General features: G+C 54.9%; 8 protein-coding genes across 8 annotated transcripts; 4 read left to right on the top strand and 4 right to left on the bottom strand.

Annotated features, from left to right (window-relative positions):
* Window positions 1-5: 5 nt before the first annotated feature.
* Window positions 6-1,733, bottom strand: Z520_01974 (uncharacterized protein; the record flags this gene model as incomplete). The annotated part of the gene is made up of 1 exon (XM_016772488.1): window positions 6-1,733. One exon carries the CDS (start codon window positions 1,731-1,733, stop codon window positions 6-8), a length of 1,728 nt encoding a protein of 575 aa, XP_016635958.1.
* A 1,095-nt stretch (window positions 1,734-2,828) lies between these two features.
* Window positions 2,829-3,720, top strand: Z520_01975 (uncharacterized protein; the record flags this gene model as incomplete). Its single annotated transcript, XM_016772489.1, has 2 exons — window positions 2,829-3,263; window positions 3,364-3,720. 2 exons carry the CDS (start codon window positions 2,829-2,831, stop codon window positions 3,718-3,720), a joined length of 792 nt encoding a protein of 263 aa, XP_016635959.1.
* A 299-nt stretch (window positions 3,721-4,019) lies between these two features.
* Window positions 4,020-5,928, bottom strand: Z520_01976 (uncharacterized protein; the record flags this gene model as incomplete). The annotated part of the gene is made up of 4 exons (XM_016772490.1): window positions 4,020-4,403; window positions 4,496-4,818; window positions 4,926-5,565; window positions 5,638-5,928. The coding sequence occupies 4 exons, from the start codon at window positions 5,926-5,928 to the stop codon at window positions 4,020-4,022; spliced, it is 1,638 nt and encodes a 545-aa protein (XP_016635960.1).
* Window positions 5,929-6,488: 560 nt separating this feature from the next.
* On the bottom strand, window positions 6,489-7,851 carry Z520_01977 (uncharacterized protein; the record flags this gene model as incomplete). The annotated part of the gene is made up of 2 exons (XM_016772491.1): window positions 6,489-6,841; window positions 6,903-7,851. 2 exons carry the CDS (start codon window positions 7,849-7,851, stop codon window positions 6,489-6,491), a joined length of 1,302 nt encoding a protein of 433 aa, XP_016635961.1.
* A 382-nt stretch (window positions 7,852-8,233) lies between these two features.
* On the top strand, window positions 8,234-9,628 carry Z520_01978 (uncharacterized protein; the record flags this gene model as incomplete). The annotated part of the gene is made up of 2 exons (XM_016772492.1): window positions 8,234-8,301; window positions 8,350-9,628. The coding sequence occupies 2 exons, from the start codon at window positions 8,234-8,236 to the stop codon at window positions 9,626-9,628; spliced, it is 1,347 nt and encodes a 448-aa protein (XP_016635962.1).
* A 780-nt stretch (window positions 9,629-10,408) lies between these two features.
* Z520_01979 (uncharacterized protein) lies at window positions 10,409-12,732 on the top strand (the record flags this gene model as incomplete). The annotated part of the gene is made up of 6 exons (XM_016772493.1): window positions 10,409-11,179; window positions 11,235-11,268; window positions 11,320-11,444; window positions 11,571-11,925; window positions 11,988-12,162; window positions 12,255-12,732. 6 exons carry the CDS (start codon window positions 10,409-10,411, stop codon window positions 12,730-12,732), a joined length of 1,938 nt encoding a protein of 645 aa, XP_016635963.1.
* Window positions 12,733-12,849: 117 nt separating this feature from the next.
* Z520_01980 (uncharacterized protein) lies at window positions 12,850-14,948 on the bottom strand (the record flags this gene model as incomplete). The annotated part of the gene is made up of 6 exons (XM_016772494.1): window positions 12,850-13,747; window positions 13,803-14,010; window positions 14,077-14,198; window positions 14,255-14,358; window positions 14,422-14,603; window positions 14,657-14,948. 6 exons carry the CDS (start codon window positions 14,946-14,948, stop codon window positions 12,850-12,852), a joined length of 1,806 nt encoding a protein of 601 aa, XP_016635964.1.
* A 622-nt stretch (window positions 14,949-15,570) lies between these two features.
* On the top strand, window positions 15,571-17,608 carry Z520_01981 (uncharacterized protein; the record flags this gene model as incomplete). The annotated part of the gene is made up of 5 exons (XM_016772495.1): window positions 15,571-15,807; window positions 15,876-16,176; window positions 16,224-16,333; window positions 16,388-16,800; window positions 16,864-17,608. The coding sequence occupies 5 exons, from the start codon at window positions 15,571-15,573 to the stop codon at window positions 17,606-17,608; spliced, it is 1,806 nt and encodes a 601-aa protein (XP_016635965.1).
* Between the last annotated feature and the right edge of the window lie 868 nt (window positions 17,609-18,476).

Below are 18,476 nucleotides of genomic sequence, written 5' to 3' on the forward strand. Positions count from 1 at the left end.
TGTATTCAGCCATCGTGGAGGATCCAGTCTTCATACTGACCATAGGCAAATCCATGGCTCGAAAGTAAGCTATCTGAAGACCTACCAGTGCGCTGTGACTGAAAGACGGCCGCATTTTCAGCCCTCGCCTCTCCACTTGCCGGTGAATTGAAGGTCTGGTCTGCATCCGAGGACTCCGAGTCGTCAGCAAGCTCTGCAACGTGACTCCACAACTGGCAACCCGCCGGTGACATAGTCTCAAGGAGTTTGAAGCATAGTGGCCGGTCGGATACAGTCGGCAGATCAACAGGACGATGCTGCTGTGTTGTTTCCACGTATTCACGTGCATTGTCCAAAGCTTTTGCCACGTCAGCCACAGCTGAATCATGTCTTGTAAGACTCGACAAAGCCTCTCTTAATGTCTGCAGATCTGGCTGAACGGCTTCCCACAGCTTTGGGTAGGCCCAGAGTCGGAGGAGCACCATGCTTGCCGAAAATGCGTAGATGGTGAACACAGGTCCGAGATATTGGATCTCGTCATGTTCCAGCATACTCTTGAAGATGCCAGCACTCAACGAAGCAGCGATTGAAGCCGTCGCCGAAATCCGTAAGCTTGATGCAGAGGAGCATTTGAGGGTTGATAAAATGTGCTGGCTCTTAGAAAACAGAACTAGAGCTGTCAAATAAGGCAGCTTCAACTGGCGAACAGCCAGGCTCTGATCTGTTGACTGGGAGATATCCCGGTCGACATCAACGCTTTCGTACTGACACAGGCGAAGGCGCCAGAGATGAAGGCTGTTCTCGATACTTGATCTATGAGTGTAGCTCGTAAATCCGCGCCGGTAGCACTCGACTAGATCACCTAGGATCTTGCTTATGTCCACGTACAAGCTGAAGACGGCAGGGTCGGCTTGGCTGTTGATGAAATCCATATCGTCTAGTCCGCGGACATCAGAGTCCATGAGATTGATGGCGCGAGGTCTAGCGTATAATAAAGACATCAAAGAATCCTGTGCAACAATGGTCCACCACAGTCGGCGACGGATGCCACTTTTCGAGTCTGGCGGAGGATCTCTGTGCAGCTTGATTCGGTATGCAACGGTGACTGCCACGTGAAGCCAAAGCTCACTGTTATCAAACGTACCGTGTTCAGAAACTTGCCAGTCATGCGACATCAACATCAACGCAGCCTTGACGGCGACAAACGGGTCGTTCTCGCTGCCCGACCAGAAGAGCGCTTTAGCTCGTTGGTAAAATTCGCTCGGTGCAGTAGAAGATTGCTCGATACAACTCGCCGCAAACCAAAGTGCTTGCGCGAGAAGCATCGAAGCTGACTGCTGCTCGATTCGCGCAAGATTCGCAAGGTCAGCGTGCTCCACGATCGGCAGCCATGGATTGCAGTATTCGAGAAAAGTGTTGGTTAGATTCTGTCGTACACTCCTGGGTGGCACGTCGAAGCCATAGCTTGAGATCTGTGGTTCTGTTGACACATGGCCGAAAGGATGGTCCAGTCCACCATTTGAGGTCACATGTGGAGCGGGAAGAGGAGCAGCCCAGCCAAAGAACGCCTCTGGTCGGGGTTGATTCCATCGTAGCGGAGTGGCAGCTTGCAGTCCCGAGCGCTGGCCCAGGGGCTCGTCAGCAACTGCAGTGTAGGTGGGTGGTGTTCCTGGTGTATTCGTTGTCGATTGGTCGAGGGGTATTCGAACGCTGTGCGAGAAAATGGTCGGCTGGGGCACAGTTGAGCGCTCCATTCTCGAGACATCAGCTGGGCTTGGAGGCGATGTCGACACGCTGCGAAGATTTTGAGCTGTCGAGGCAACAGTACTGCATTTACGCTTCTTGCGCGATCGTGGTCTGACTTTCCGTTAGACATAGGCTGGCATCGAGCACGGAGTGATGCCTACATGCAGTCAATGTTCGCAGTCCGGCATGCCTTGCAACTTGGACCATCTGCGTCTATCACGCATCGGACCTACCGGGGGTTTCTTTGAGCTTTGACCACATTGACGGAGCAGGGTCCATACCTTCCTGTTGTGGCATGTGACACATGCATATGCAGCCTTTGGCAAGCTCTTAGGAACCATGGCTATCGAAATGGTTCGATGGTGTTTACGGCTGGCTGTGCGTGTGAAGAAAGATCATGGGCCGTTGTCTCTGTTCTGAGCATCGCTCGAACGGTTGAACCCCGGCACCACGGCCCCTCGAGTAGCCCTGTAGAACCAACTGAATTGATTGATTGTCTTACTAGCAACTATCGAAGGTGGAGAGACTAGGTGGCAATAAGTGCCGCAGTGTCACTCACCTAACCTACCTAATGTAGGTCGGATCGGCTAACCTTCCTAATAGGGTTAGGGCAATACCCGATTTCCTTCCCCTGTGCCCACCTCCGGTTGGTCAGCCTCGGTCAGCCTTCTCTAGCCTCGTCAATGGGACCTGTGACCCGGGACCTGTAACGACTCCGTCCCGCTGAGGGTCATTCATAAAACCCAGCCTGGCAAATTGACCAACGTCTGGTCAAGTCACGCCTCACATTGGGCGATCCCATGACGAATCCTCCTTTGATATATTATGTGGCAGAATTGCCGGCGGGTAATCCGACATTAACCTTCACCTCGGGCCGTCTATACGGAACGAGTAGCACCGGCGCCCTCTCAACACCCAGCGGATGTAACGAGCTACGCGTGTTAGCATGACAAACACATACCATTTCGACCGAAACCCGTCTGTCTCAGCCAGGGCGATTACAGTGTTTTGAAAAAGCTCAAAAGGGACCCGTTCTGAATCGCCACGGTCCTGGCCTCAATGACGCGAACTGTCAAAAGGGGTCTTTGGTCGTAACTATCACCATGTCCCAAACTTCCATTCTCTTCTTCCCGGGCTCGTATTGTCTGCTTCCCCTCTACCAGCCCGTCATCGACGCGGTCACCGAAGCGGGATGTGAGATCAAGGGCATCCATCCACCGACGGTAGGACCCAGCAGTCGACAAGGCTATGCGCGGACAGCACCTTCCATGTACGACGATGCAGCGGTGCTCGCACAGGAGGTCCAAAGGCTGGCCGATGAGGGCAAGGACGTGGTCATCGTCGGCCACTCTTACGGCGGCGTCCCGATGACCCAAGCCTCCCACGGCCTGGGCAAGGAGGAGCGCAAGGCCCAGGGCAAACCAGGCGGCATCGTTCGGCTGGGCTACATGAGTGCCATCATCCCCGCCCACGGCCAGTCAGCGCGCGGAGCCATAAGCGTGATCCCAGCCGAGAAACATCCTCCCATCGACGTCGATGTAAGCCTTTTCCCTCTCCCTTTCCCAGATGCTCGTTTCCTGTTTTCGACCGTGCCGCTGTCGGCTCGAGGCTCGCGCTCATAAATCCTCATTGCTTCAGGAACATGGCTGGATGCTGATGGCCGACCCCGCGGCGACCGCCGGCCTCATCCTCCAACACCTGCCGCCTGACAAGGGGGCCGCCATCGTCGGGGATTTTGCCAAGCACTCGGCCCAAAGCTTCCTCGACCCGGTGACACAGACTGGGTACAGGGACATTCCGGTCTCGTACTTGCTCTGCGAGGAGGACCTGGTCGGGCCTCCCGATCTGCAAAGGTCCTGGATCGAGAGGGTCGAGCGGGAAAGTGGCCGAAGCGTACACGTTACGGCGTTGCGGACGGGCCACATGCCGAACTTGACGGCCGAGAAGGAGACCGTCGACTGGATCCTCCAGTTGGCAAGAATGGCAGATGCGTAGGAATCGAGTATGGTTGCCAAAACCGTTCGTTTAAGGTAGCAGAAATGAAAATATCTTTCGTCAGCATGGCTACGTGATTGCTTTCTCCTTCTGTGCCTGTTTCAAGGACTACCTTCTCATATGAACATGGGCCAGTCATGAAGAAATGAAGGCGCTGGGGCGTGGTCTGTATTTTCTTCTGTCCTAGTAAAAGGCCTAGAAAGATACGTCGGCAGGCGGCGTGGATGTTGCAAAGGGGGGGCTTGTTGACAAGAGGCAAAGAGATCATTGGGCCTCGAGTACATCATATCTATGTCTAATCATTGCTCAATGTGGCTCGTGGCCTCGACCGTCTGCGCAAACCACTCTTGAAGACGGCCCCCGTCGCGCACGCGGAACCCGATCTTGAACGGTTTCGGCTCTATGGACAGCCCCGTCGGGTTGGCGTTGCACTCGAGAGGACCCGTCAAGACCGGGCGCTGAGCCGGATCCTCAGCCGGGAGGACTTCAAGTGCAACAAGCATCCGGATAAACGTGATGTACATCTCCCTGTACGCCAAGTGCGAGCCGGTGCACATGCGCGAGCCTGCTCCGAAGGCGAAATGCTGCGTCCCCGAGCCGTCCGCGAGGTCTAGAAAGCGTTCCGGCCTGAACTCTTCGGGGGCCTGGAAGTGATCCGCGTCGCGATCGGCCGCCCACGCATTCTTGGAGGACACGTCAGTCAAACTCAATCTGACGAGAACAAAAAAGCGAGGAGGATGGGAAATTCATCTTCTGGGGCAGGTGTTCGACTTACCATCAGGAACGTCGTTCCGGCGGGGATGGTTGCCCCTTGGTATACCACATCCTTGATGCTCACTCGTGGCAGAGACATGGGGATGACCGTCCAGAAGCGAAGGACTTCCTTGCAAAAGGCCATCACGTAGGCACATTTCTCCTCGACGAGACACTTTCCCCAAGCGTCTCCGTCGGGGTAGATGCGGTCGATTTCGTCGAGGAGCTTCTTCTGCAGTGAGGCTCCTTGGGGTCCCGAAAGAATGGCAGTGCCCAGCAGCATGCAGGCCGGAGTGGTATCCAGTCCTCCGGCAATCATCGTTACACAGATTGATTTGATCTCCGCTACATGGAATGTCCCGGTCAGTGGATGTTTTCGTATTGTAACGTATCCTCTTTGGCCCAGGCGGATATCAAACAACAAAAAGGGTCAAGGAAATTAAAAACCGTACCGTGATTTAGCTTGCATTCAGGATCCTGCAGGATGTTCCCGGTGATACAAGAGACGTTGGAGCCGTTGGCGATCTTTTCCTTCAGTCTTTGCAAGAGGTATTCCAGGTAGACATCTCGCCGGTGCCGGAGGTCAGATGCGTGGTTCGATCGTGTAGAGAAAATCCTCAGCAGCGGGACAAAATCTTGCCAGTTATTGCTGGTGCTTCTGAGGGTGCTGATGCCCCGTTCAACGGTGATAATCTCACGCAAAAGGTCGTTGTCGACCGAGCCGCCAATGCGGAACCCATAACCGAGTGTCAAGCTCAGATTGAGTGCCAGGCGTTGAAACAAGGGATACGGGTCGAGGTCGACTTGGTCCTCGCCGCCCCCGATGTGGTCCACTAGTTCTTTGATGCTGGCATAGGATTCCAGGTCGACAAATGGCATGTAAGACACAACAGAAGGTCTATTCAATGCAGTGGCGGCAGCCTTGCGTCGCCTTTTGCAAGATTCATCCCATGGCGATGTGCCAATGGTGAATCCTTGCGATGAAGATAGCACATTGTGAAAGGTGTGCAATGTCGGCCGCGAGATCAGGCTTGACTGATTCCTGACCCAGAGTGTCCTGACGGATTCGAAGCTGTTTGCAACAACGAACCTCTAGCCAGAAGAATTGACCTGTCAGCTGCCTTTGCTTTTCAGACTGGAGTGAAGATTCATTCTGGGGCTCACTTTGTTCCCCAACCTGATCTGGAACACCGGTCCATACTTCTTGGACAACTCTGCCAGCCGTCGGGGCTGTTCGCTCCCCAATTGAGCCAGACTTCCAAGTATGGGAAGCCCAGGTACGGAGGGCAGGTGTCTGATGTGCGGGACGTCTGTGGTGTCGAAGATCAACACCACCCCGACCAGAAACACCAGCCCAGCAAAGATCGCAAACCACCCGAAGGAAGCGTTCAGAAGCTCACTGAACCTCGCCGTTCGGTGGATTTTCCCCGCTGCAACCGGCAGCAGGTCTGCCATGCTGCTTCCCATTCTCGGTGAACCAGAGCAAACGGGCACGGTACTGGTCCAGCTCGTCCTCATTACCTTCTGCTTTTGTGGTTTCAGCGATTGAAAGTCTTTTTGAAGATTCCCAACCTCACCTCTTGCACAAGGACAATAGCTACAATCAGTCTGGCCGGAGTTCTCGAGCACAAAGGTACCCACCTAACCGCGAAGAGCTGTTCGCTTCTACCCATGCCCTGCCCGGGACATCCGGCGGCATCTTGCACGAGCGGAAAGCACCAATATCCTCGGATCCTGGCAGGGACGGCGGTTGTTCGAGCCTAGGCTGTCATCCGAAACGCTAGACCTGCAGATGAGATGGACCGAAGTCTTTGCGAGACTCTTGGACACCGTAGTCAAGTAGAGAAGCCGCAGAGGATTTTCTGTGAGCGACTACTTCCATTACAAGACGTGGAGCGCCGACTTCCAGCGCGATACTCGTGTTCCGGTAAAGGAAAATGTGTTAGGGACTTAAGATTACATCTATTTATCGGAGCACCGTGATAGCCCAAGTATGTCTCGGTTGCAATATATTTCTATATCCAGGACGGTTTAATCGATGGCAAGATCGTTCCTGAGCACTCGCCAAAGCCCACCAGGTTCGCTTCATCATCACCGCACCAGCCTCGAATGACAACACTGTCCCCGTCCTCCAGGAAAGTCCGGCGGATCGTAGCAGATAGATGGAAGCTCTTCTTGCCTCCGTTGGAGGCTTCGAGGAAAGAGCCCAAAGTTCCGGGTTCTGTGCCACTGATGGTCCCTGACCCTATCAGATCACCCACTTCCAGAGGGCAGCCGCCCACGGTATGATGGGCGAGCATTTGTGCGAAAGAGAACACGAGATTGCGGGCGTTTGTGCGTGACAAAATTGCAGACTCGCCGTTAGGTGCTGTGTTTGATATCCATCAGTTTTTGCCAATTGCATCAATCTGATCGCAGTCTCGACGTACCTCTCAGCTCGACTTCCAGATTGATGTCGTAGACATTCTCTTTGCGGGTCTCCTGCAGATAGGGATGTAACTCCGTCTCGTTTGGTATCCCCTGAACATGAAATGGCTCCAGCGCATCTTTCAAAACGACCCAAGGGCTGATGGTCGACGCGAATGTTTTCGCACAGAAAGGCCCCAAAGGGACCGCCTCCCATTGCTGTATGTCCCGAGCCGACCAATCATTCAAGCAAACAAAGCCGAAAATGTGTTGCTCTGCCTCATTCACATCAATCGGTTCGCCCAGTTCATTACCTTTGCACAGTAACGCCCCCAACTCCAGCTCGATGTCCAATCGTCGGCATGGGCCAAAGCTGGGCCGGGTGTCGGACGGACTCCGCAAGAACTGTCCTAGGGGTCGGCGCACATCGGTGCTCGACACGACCACCGATGACGCTCGTGAGTTGTAGGCCACAGGAAGGTGAAGGTAGTTGGGTTGCAAGGCTTTGGCGGGATCCCGGAATATGCAACCACAATTGTACGCGTGGTTTTTCCCGGCAAAGAAATCGGTGTAGCCTCCGATCTTCATGGGTAAGTGCATCTTGACCTGGTCTTGCTGAAAGAGACAGGCACGCTGAGCTTCGACGCTATGCTTCAGCAAGGCCGGGAATGGAGTTTCCTCTGCAAAGATATCCTGCAAATATCTGCGAACCTTTCTGTGGACATCCTGGCCCAGAGCGGCGAAGTCATTGAGCGCAGGTTTTGAAAAGGTTGCAATATGGCTGGGGGTGAAGCCTTCAAGTCCAGAGAAGCCCTGATGAAGCGCGAACTCGTGTAGATCCAGGACGAGATTCCCAATAGCCACTGCTGCATGTCTCTCGCCCGATCGTGGGGTCGTGATAATCCCAAATGGTAGGTTGGCCAGCGAGAAATGTGACCCTTTGGGGATATCCAACCAACTGCTCGCTCCCATCTCTGCTGATCTGATTTAGAGCACACCTGTCTGAAGACACCACATCCCTTCTTTTCCTCTCTTCATGTTTTATCGCTTGACATTCACATGTTGTCCTCGAGGCTCTGGCAAGCGTGAACCATTCAGGCGGGTTTCCCGGCGGATGTCATCCTCCATCCCTTTGATCACGGAATGCTTCCGAAGTGCTTGAACAAGCTATGGTCCATATCCGCCATAAGCCCCCCTCCATCCCTGTAGATGACAAACACGCAAGTTTGGAACAGTTCCGTCAGGGGACATGTAGTTCTTCTACAACATCGAGCAAAGCGGTTAAAGTACGGAGCAATCTTATGCTGCGGACGCATCTCTGCAATCATAATTCCAGAGAAGTTGAACAGTAAAGATGCCATACACGACCTTTGAAATCCCAGAGAAATATACGTACCAGACTGGTTTCCTGGCCAATGTGGAGTGGGTGGCTTGAGGATATTGATATGTCGACGCTAATTCGGTGCTTAGAACGGAGGCCATCTTGGGAGCATTGCCCATCGGCCAGAACTCACCGCAGAAATGTCCCTACGGCCTGTACGCAGAGAAGATCTCCGGCACTGCATTCACGGCGCCCCGGTGGGAAAACCAGCAGGCATGGGTATATCGCATCATCCCCTCGGCGTCTCATGCGACGTTTGCGCCTGTGTCTACAGACCAAAGTCTGGAGACCAGGTTCAATTACATTCCTGACCAACTTCGATGGGATCCCTTTGACGTCAACGCCGACGTGGACTGGATTCGCGGCCTGAACATGGTTGCTGGAGCCGGAGATCCTGCCTTGAAAAACGGCGTCGCATATTATATCTATGGTGCCACCCGGTCGATGGCTGACAAAACTGCTTTCTATGATGCGGATGGCGACATGCTGATCGTGCCGCAACAAGGTGCGCTCGACATAGAGACCGAGATGGGCCGGCTGCTTGTCCGACCGAACGAAATCTGTGTCTTGCCCCGTGGGATCAGATACCGCGTGGATCTGGTGGATGAGCAGCCGATCAGGGGATATGCCCTAGAGATCTACAATGGCCACTTTCAGCTTCCCGAGCTGGGACCCATAGGATCCAATTGTTTGGCCAACGCCCGAGATTTTCAAATTCCCGTCGCCGCGTACAGCCACGATACCAAGTCGGACTGGCTGGTATACAACAAATTCCGGGGCCAACTCTTCCGGGCTAGCCAAACTCATACGCCATTTGACGTGGTTGCGTGGGAAGGGAGATATTACCCTTACAAGTACGATCTGGGGCGATTCAACACCATCGGCACCATCTCATACGATCACCCCGACCCGTCTTTGAACACCGTGCTCACCGCCACCTCCAACGCACATCCCGGCACCGCTATTGCGGACTTTGTCATTTTCCCGCCGCGTTGGCTCGTCGCCGAAGATACGTTCCGGCCTCCATCGTACCATCGGAATTGCATGAGCGAGTTCATGGGGCTGATACAAGGTTCTTATATCGCCAAGGAGGGGGGAAAAGGAGGCTTCCAAGCAGCCGGGGCCAGCCTCCACAATTGCATGAGCAGCCATGGCCCGGACAGGGCGGCCTTCGACAAAGCCTCGAACGAGGAGCTTGTGCCTGTCAAAGCTGGGGTAGGAAGTATGGCTTTCATGTTCGAGAGCTGTTATATGGTTGGCATCACGGACTGGGGGTTGACCAAGTGCGCCAAACGACAGCCCAATTATTCCGAGGAGAGCTGGGGAGGATTGCAGGATCAATTCTGTCCGCCACCTGAGCACCGCTGATGAAGTCGGATTAATTGATTAATTGCTTGTAACAAGAGAAGTATATGCCAAGTGTATGCCAGCAAGATAACTTGCTCCGTAGCCTACGCCGAGGTGGAAGAAAGGTTGTGGGGGTCCGGCTGGACGTCGCCATTTGCATCCGAGCCCCCTAAAGGCTATCCTTTGTATATTAATAATACGGGATACGCCCAGCTATTTAGGGAGTGGTCCAGGCCTTACGAGGCCCTGTAGGTCTGGTAGCCGGCGTCCAGTTCTTTTAGCTTTTACCCAGCCATGAGGGCGCCAACTTCGCTACCTCCCTCCCCGTCTTCCATCACCTCATCACCCCCCAACCATATACTTGGGATTGCCTTGCCCGCCGTCCACCCGACGGCAATGACTCTTCTGACTCCTCTTCTGGCTACCCGCAGACGGTGATCTGCAACAACTCTCATATCAAGCATCCGTCCCAAGGTTGCTTCTGTCGAAGAATGCTGCAAACCGGACGGCCCAAGCGCGCCAGGGCGCTTCAGGCATGTGAGGTATGCCGGACCAGGAAAAACCGCTGCAGCGAGGACCAGCCGTGCACATATTGCGTAGGTAAGCTTTCTGCGGTCTTTGGCTTTCCTTGCATAGCTGGCTCACGCAAAGAATCAGATCACGGCTTAGAATGCACATATTCTCGAGTCCATCGCGACAGGAGACCACGATCACGGCAAGTGGCTCTTCTTCGACCGTGCGTGTAGCTCGGGCCTGACCATCTGCATACACAGACCTATCGTGCAAATCGAGTCACAGAGGATGGATCCTGACTCTCTACGGCTCCATCAATCCCCCGTCATAGAATCCGAGCCCAACAACGTCGAGTCGTGGCCAAATGCCCTGAGCCATGCAGAGCCCGTCGAACGAACATCTACCCGTCTCCCACCGACCAACGAGACGCGGAAGCCGGCCGCTTTGTCTTCGATGAATATGAACAGTGCCGGTTCGGTCTCGATCACGCCACAAAGGGCGGCGTCGGACGTGATGGACACGAACCTGCACACCAGCAACCTCGAATTCTACGGATCGTCATCCTCAGTGGCGTTCCTCCGTCACATGGAAATGTTGTCGAACAGCCAGACCACCGACCCCATCGGCGGACAGTCGAGGTACTCGTTAGCCTCACTCCTGCACAACACCGAGTTCCGCCCCGACACGCCGCACGACCGGCAGGCAGCGCCAGAGGCGAGCACCAGCTCCGACCGATTCCACTTCCGCGTTGCGAGGCGGTTTCTGGACACCTACTTCTCCAACATCCACCACATCCAACCAATTTTCGACGAAGACGTCTTTCTGAGTCGTTGCGAGGACCTCTGGTTCAACACGCCCGAAAGGCAACCGCTGTCTTTCGTGGCGCTTTACTATGCAACCTTGAGTCTGGGCAGCCTCGTCATGACCTTTGAAACCCCCGAGATTGCCGGAGCCGATCGTTTTACTTGGAGTCGCAGGCTGTTCAATCGAGCGCTCGCCATCGTGATGCGGCTCGGCACGACGACCGACATCGAGATGGTCCAGTGCTTCTACATGATGGTAAGCAATTCCGGTGCATGCTTCGACGTCTCGAACTGACACCAACCTCACCAAGAGCAAGATATATCAGCATGAACTCAACCCTCATGGTATGTGGGGGCTTCGTTTTGTTCGACACTTGGCCTAATATGGTTTGCTAGTGGCCTATCTATACTCCGGTCAAGCGGCCAGAACTTCATTGGCGATCGGAATCAATCGACGACCAGTCAACTCGGACGTCACTGATCCGAGAGCTTCGATGATGGCATCGAGAACATGGTGGTACGTTACGCGAGACCTTTGACTTTTCCAATGATGATTCGCTGATGTGACCAGGGCTGTCTATTGTCTGGACATGTACGACAAAAAGCCACTTCCAAGAGTAGCCGAGCACTGACTTCCATCCAGACAGACCAGCTTTGCACTGGGCCGGCCTGACAGCCTCGGGCCTGACGAATACCATACACAAGACCTGCCCAACAAATCTGTGGAAGAAGCACGTTCGAACACCAACGCTCTAGACATTGTCCCCTGCATGGTGCATCTCTCGAGGATCATGAGACAAGTGGCACTCGCTCTGTACACGGTCCCCTGCGAGATGGACGAGAAGCTGCAGCGAGCACAGACCCTCGATGCCGGCTTATGTAGTTGGCACGAGCAAATCCCAGCCTACCTCCGCATCGACCACCACCAGGTTCCAGGCCAATCCCTCAAACCGAGCGGCCTGGCCAGCCGTGCTAAGAAACAGTCCGTCGTGCTCCAGCTGCGTAAGTATCAAGACCAGACCTCTTTTTGCACGGAACAGGCGCCTTCTGACCGGGGTGTCTAGGCTACCTGAACCTGCGCATGATAGTCCACGCCGCATTCATGACCCAATCAGACACCGACGCGTCAGGCGATGCCATGTCTGTGCGCGAGTGTCAGCGCAAGTGCCTAGAGGCCGCAGAAAGTACGATCGACCTCATATACAACACATTCTTGAGCGATCATTTCTTTCAGACATGGTACGCATTAGTTCTTCCCCCCAGCTGTAGCTCAAGAGTTTGATATCTTTTGATGTCTGAGCCTGTCCGTCGCTGATTCATCCTGACTTCAGGTGGTATAACGCCACCTACACGTTGTTTGCCGTCAGCATTCTGCTCGCCGCCGTCTTCCAACAACTCGCGACCAGCCAGCACGCGCTCGACAACCTCTTCGTCCACATTGACCGTGCTGTGCTGATCCTCCAAGCCATGGATGAGTGCCTGGTTGCCCGGACCGCGACCGCGATCATCAAGCGCTCGCTCGCTCGGGCGAAAAGGGCTCCGCAGCCCGCATTGCACGGAGGGCAGGGATCATCAACGCGCGGAGTGGATTTTAGTGACAGTGCACTGCTCCTTCCCACGTCTTTCGAGCAGACCGAAGGGCCCGGAGGCGTGGAACCGCTGTTGCAGCCGTATTCGACGGCGGGGGTTATCGACGAGGAGGAGGCCATGGGCGATCTCGACTGGCTCAACAGCTATCCGCTCGACGACAGCAAGCAGGCTTCGTTCTGGACACGGTGGGCACAGGAGCTGGAAGTTTTGGGAACATGATTCATACTACAAATATAGCCTCTGTTTCCTGAGCGTTGCTTGCACTCAGGTTTTCCCCCTTTGAGCACTCCCTATGATCATCCAGCACGCCTTCCTTCCCCCTTGAGCACGCACGCTCTATTTAGAAGGGGGCCCTGCAGCCAGGGACACTACAATCGAGGATGGGTGTTCCGGTCCGGAGTGTACGACGTGCTTTCCGCGGTTGAGGTTCTCCCCGGCGCGATACAGCTGCGGAAACTCCGGCAACGTCACCTCGTGGCCCTTGATCTCGAGCCGCATGGCTTCCCCCGGCTGGAAAACGATCCCTCCGGGCCACAGCGGGATGTCCACACACACAATCTGGCCCGGGGGGATCTTCTCCTCCCGGTCGTGGGCGTGGTAAGCCACGGCGGGCGCGAGCATTGCGCTTTGCTCGGCCGAGATGCTCGGGTCGACGCTCAGTCGTCGATGCGAGGCGCGGAGTCGACCGTTGGGGCCGAGGTACTTGAAAATGTTCAGGTCGGGGACATTGTCGGGCGTGGTCCCGGCCGGGAGACTGTCGAGGGGGATGTTGAGGTGCTTCAGTGCCCGGCCGTGGGCGTCCAGCTTTCGCACAATCACGTAGACGTCGAGGTCGTCCGTTTCGGCGCACGACACGTACAATTTGGCCTGGGAAAACCCGATCAGCTCGGTATATTCTCCGAATGTGTAGGTGAAGTGTGCGCCGTCGTCCTCCCAGCAGTCGGAGGTGTAGCTCGACGTCGAAGGCTCGGGGGGTGGACCGCTTTCCTCTAGGGCGGCAGATTGACCGTTCAAGTAGAATGTTCGGTGTTGGACGTAGGTAGGTGGGTAGACAGGCTCCGGCCGGTCCACGACCGAAGGAATGTTGAAGCCGAGCAGGCTGTGCCGGACCCGGGGCGTGGATTCCCAGCCATTGGCTTTCCCGTAGAGGTACCGGTCGAAGAACTTTTGGAGATCGTCGTTTGCCGACTTTTGATACAGGTCGTGCCACTCTTGCGTGTGGTGAATTCGAAGCCTGTCGGCATATCAGGGGTTATTCGTAGGGGCAGCCACTTGGAGGGGGAACTCACCATTTATCTTTGGTGGATGAGAACAAGAAACCCTTGATGGAGCCCAGAGTGTGTATACCGCTGGAGAAGCTGGCCAGGGCGTAGACAGGGACGTTGATTTGGGTCAGTTTGGCGCGTTTATCCGCCCAGTACTCGTTGAAGAGCGGGTACTTGCGGACCATCGCGCCGAGATCTTCACGGCCATTCTTGCCTGTGGTGTTGAGAAGGTCTTGTCAGCGTGGGAGGCCGGTGGAAAAGCTTTACGGTCATGTCTTACCGCAGTAGCCTTCGCCACGATAGTCTACAAATGAAGGGTTCGGAATGCCCCCTCGGCAGAGCATCTCGCAGTAGCTGTCGGCCAAACCCTCCCAAGGAGCAATGGCCTTCAGATGAGGCGGTCTCTCGGCCGCGATGAACCTGGACGGTGTGTGAGCTCCATGAACCCGGGTGGCGCTATCGAGGCTGTGATCTACCACTGGGAGATTCCAAGCCACGAGTTACCGGCAAAGGCAACGGCGCCATTGCACCACGAGTGCGAAGCAATGGATTCGACAGCATCGTAACCATCTCGGCCTTCCTGGACCGTCGTGCGCGGTTAGGATGGACAGTGACAGCTTGTAAGTTAGTGGATTATACTCACTTGTGTTCCTTGGGCAACCTGATCTCCTTCCGAGTCGAAGGTGCCGCGAACGTCAATGTTGACGATCGCATAGCCTCGTGGACACCATTCGGCGGGATCGGGAGCCTCGAACTTCTCAAGATCGCTTGTCCAGTCCTTGGGAATCCCAGCTCGCCAGGGGACACGATCCAGACTCTGGAAGCCTGCGCGGAGCTTAGGGTGATTCCCAGCGATCAGGAACGGCTGAGCGACGTACCATTGCCCTGTTTCCCGTACGGACTCCATGCCACAATGGCTGCGACGGGTGTGTTGTCCGAAGATGGAGGCCGGAATACGTCCATATATATCTTGCACCCGTCTCGCAGAATAACGGGTACATCCCTTTCGAAGATCAGGTCACTGTCCAAAGGGCGCCGACCTGGCTCTTTGCGCCATCCTTTCGGAAGCACTTCTTTGGAGGGGCCGAAACCCTTCCAGCGTTTGCTGAAGTCTCGGTTGGCTGGCTTAAATGCGACTTCAATCCCACCGACGCAGAACTTGGTCGCCATGACTAGAGGGCGTGAAATCGTGGTGGTCGAATATCAGCCTTACTTAGCCTCGTTGATGTGGCCTCGTGCTTCTCCCAGCATATCGGCCTTTTAAACACCGACTACATACGTGAACGACAAGGAAAGTGCTTAATAATTATGAACCGGCAGGACAGTCACCCAACAGTGGTGGTAGGTAGCGGGAGAAAGCACAATGCTTAGGAGGTTTCATCTCCACCCGCTTTGTGTAGGCGGAATTCCCGGCGGCATCAACATAGCCGGCAGCATGCTCGTAAAACCGGTCCTTCAACCTCGGACAGCATCGTTCCTGCTCCGAGTCTCAGATCCTAATCGCTCAGCTGGGTGCTAGCGAAGATTTAGCTTTCACGGGCCTGCGGTGATTCCCTCGACCACGCCCATCGGGGCATTTTGGGGTGTGGTGGTGGCTGAAGAAACTCACTTGGCAGTCTAGATTCTCCTCGTCCATCTGGCGGCATTTCCGGTGGACCCCATGGGGGTCTTAAGAGCACGGGGAAAGGTCGAGGGACTTAAATAGATTTTTGTCAGAGACTGCAGTCTACGCAGTCACGACATTCTCTATCAGAAAAGCGAGGTGCCAGAAAACATCGGCCGTCTTCTCGACATGGCCTTGGGATTTACCCAGCACGAGGCGCCCGCACGGGTTGCCAGCGACGACGCGGACGAGAAATCCTGTCCTGTGGCGCAACAGGTCGAGATCCTCCATTCCCCAGAGACGAATCTCAACTACGATGAGGCTGACCAAGAGCCCGTCCTCCACGCCCGGACTTGGATCGCGCTCGCGGCGATGGTCATGTTGAATATGGTGCAACTTATTGCGCTGAATGGCCCACCAGTATTTGTCAGTGAATGAGTCGGTTCCTGTCGAGAAAAGAGAAAGCCCCCATGCTAACCAAAGCCCTCATGTAGCTTGGAACGATCGCAGGGGAGTTCGGTCAGCAGGATCTTCAGTCTTGGGTTCCCAATGCCCTCTCACTCGTCCAAGCAGTCCTTGGACCGGTGATATCTTCTGGGTCAGATCTGTTCCAAGCTCGCAAGACGCTGCTCGTTGGGTCATCTCTCATATCAGTGGTTGGTGCTGCTATCGTCCCTCGGTCTCGATCCTTGTATCAGGTCATTGCCGGTCAATCATTGATTGGAGTTGGGTTCGCGTCGGTCCCACTGGCTTACTGCGTCCCGAGCGAGATCGTCCCCCGCAAGTGGCGGCCAAGTAAGTAGCTCTATCGACGACGGTAACCCGAGTTGACCCTGTCAAAGTGGTACAAGCTTGTATGCAGATTGGCGGCTTTGTAGGGGCCATGATCGCACCGGTCATCCTCGGCGCGTTTTTGCAAACGGACAGCGTAGGAGGGTGGCGGAATTTCTATGTATAAAAGGACAGCACCCTATTCTCCGATCCGCTATACTAACGTCCCTCGCAGTGGGTGCAAATGAGTCTTTGGGGATTGACTACCATTGGCATTTTCGTCGGCTATCGGCCTCCTAAGCGGCATACAAGGCTTGATCATCTTTCTGCCTGGCAAAAACTTGGCCGGATGGACTGGCCGGGCTCTTTCTTGGTCACCGTTGGTCTCACACTGTTCCTTACCGGCTTGAGTCTAGGAGGCGGTCTGTACGCCTGGACGAACGCAAGAGTATTGTCCACGCTCATCATCGGGGGTGTCTTCCTGGTCGCATTTGGTTTGTATGAGTGGCTCGGTACCAAAACCGGCATCTTCACCCACGAACTCTTCACTGGACCAAAAGGGGCTGGCCGGACGGCGTGGATCTCTGCACTTCTCATCTTGATCGAAGGATTTGTCGGCGCCTCCTTCGTTATCTTCTATCCAGTCATGTGAGCTGTCTCACCCTTTCTCCGGCCCTCCCCTTAATACTTATTAACCACGAACGCCCATAGGAGCGAGTCGCTCTTCACCACCAATCCCATGAAGGTGGTGGCCCGTCAGGAAGGCTTTTACGTCGGCTGTTTCCTCGGAAGTGCATTGTTTGGCTATCTTAGCACTAAGCTGCGCAGCGTACGGGAGGGAATTGCTGCAGGATACCTCCTCTTGACTGGTGGGCTGGTCGGCTTCGCCACGATCCAACCCGGTGAATCGGTCAGTGCGATAGCGTTGGCCGTGCTCACAGGGCTGGGATTTGGAGTGATCCTGGCTCTAGTCGTCACCGCTATCCAGCTTTGCACGCCGCATCATCTCATCGCGACTTCGACCGCCGTTCTTACGACAACTCGTGCTTTCGCTCTGACAGTCGGTGTCTCGGTGTACACGGCGGTCTTTACCGACTCCATCAGCAAGAAATCACCTGCCATGGTCGCCTCCGCCGCTGCGAAAAACGGGGTTCCTGCAAGCTCCGTCCCAGAGTTTGTCCAGGCATTTCTTCTCAACGACGGCGATGCGCTGGGCAAAATAGCTGGAGTGACGCCGTCGGTCCTTGCCGCCTGCGCCGCTGCGGTGAAGCAAGCATCGGCCGATTCTCTGCGCCTTGTATTCATCATTGCGGCCCCGGTATCAGCAGTCGCCGTGTTTTTGTGCTACTTCCTGGCAGACCTACGCACATTGATGGATTATCGTGTCGATGCTCCCGTGGAAGAATTACATGCTAAACAACATCATGGTGAAGACGATGGCCAGAAGACGGCATGAAAACTCACTTGTTCTTGGGCAAGCAGAGTCAAACTTTGTGAAATATAGCTCCCATTGCTGTTAGGAACGCACGATATAGGGTGTTAGGAACGCACGATATAGGGAAGAGGGCGTCCATTTCGCTGCTTGTTTCTATTCTTCCCTCAGATTTATCCTCCTTGTTGCTAGGCCAGCTAGTTAGTTGTAGCATTCTTTCCAGCCCAAAGTTGACATCAGTGGAGTTGACAGAAGTTCCAAATAAAACCACGATGAAGACGCCGCTTTAGGAAAACAGGAGGATAGAGATCTCTCGCTGTTCTTGAACATGTGCCCGGGCCGCTCTCCGCACTGAGTAAAAATCCGTTCGTGCAACGGGTCCACGTGGAGCAGCTGGTCTCGTTGACAGCTGGGACGATGAATCACACCTTCCCGCGGTGTCCGGTGTCAGTACTCGCAAGCGGTAGCTCGCTATCGCTAGCGCAGGAAGCTGAGATGATTTAAGATAGGATCGACGCGTTCCGACGCGTTAAAAGGAAAGGCTCGCAACTGCGACCTATTATAATAGCGAGTAAAACAGAGGGATCTAGCTTTTTAGAACTATCCGACGCGCCCTCTGCCTACGGCCGCGCGTAGACTCTACTGGCCCTAGTACTAGTAGATGTGGAAGCCCTAGAGACGCGATAGGATACTCTTAGCTTATACGGGCTCTGAGATCTAGGCTATTGTGGTAGGTGGCCTAGTAGCTTAGGCGAGGGTCGCCGGAACTTCTCTCACCTCACTTCGCGACTTAACGACTGAGTAGCACTCCTCGTACCGAAGACCCTGATAACGCACGAGTTCTAAGCCTACTTCGACGCGTACGAACTACTCCTAGCGGACTATAGACGAT

This window comes from Fonsecaea multimorphosa (genome assembly GCF_000836435.1).
Source record: "Fonsecaea multimorphosa CBS 102226 unplaced genomic scaffold supercont1.3, whole genome shotgun sequence".
Lineage (NCBI taxonomy): Eukaryota > Fungi > Ascomycota > Eurotiomycetes > Chaetothyriales > Herpotrichiellaceae > Fonsecaea > Fonsecaea multimorphosa.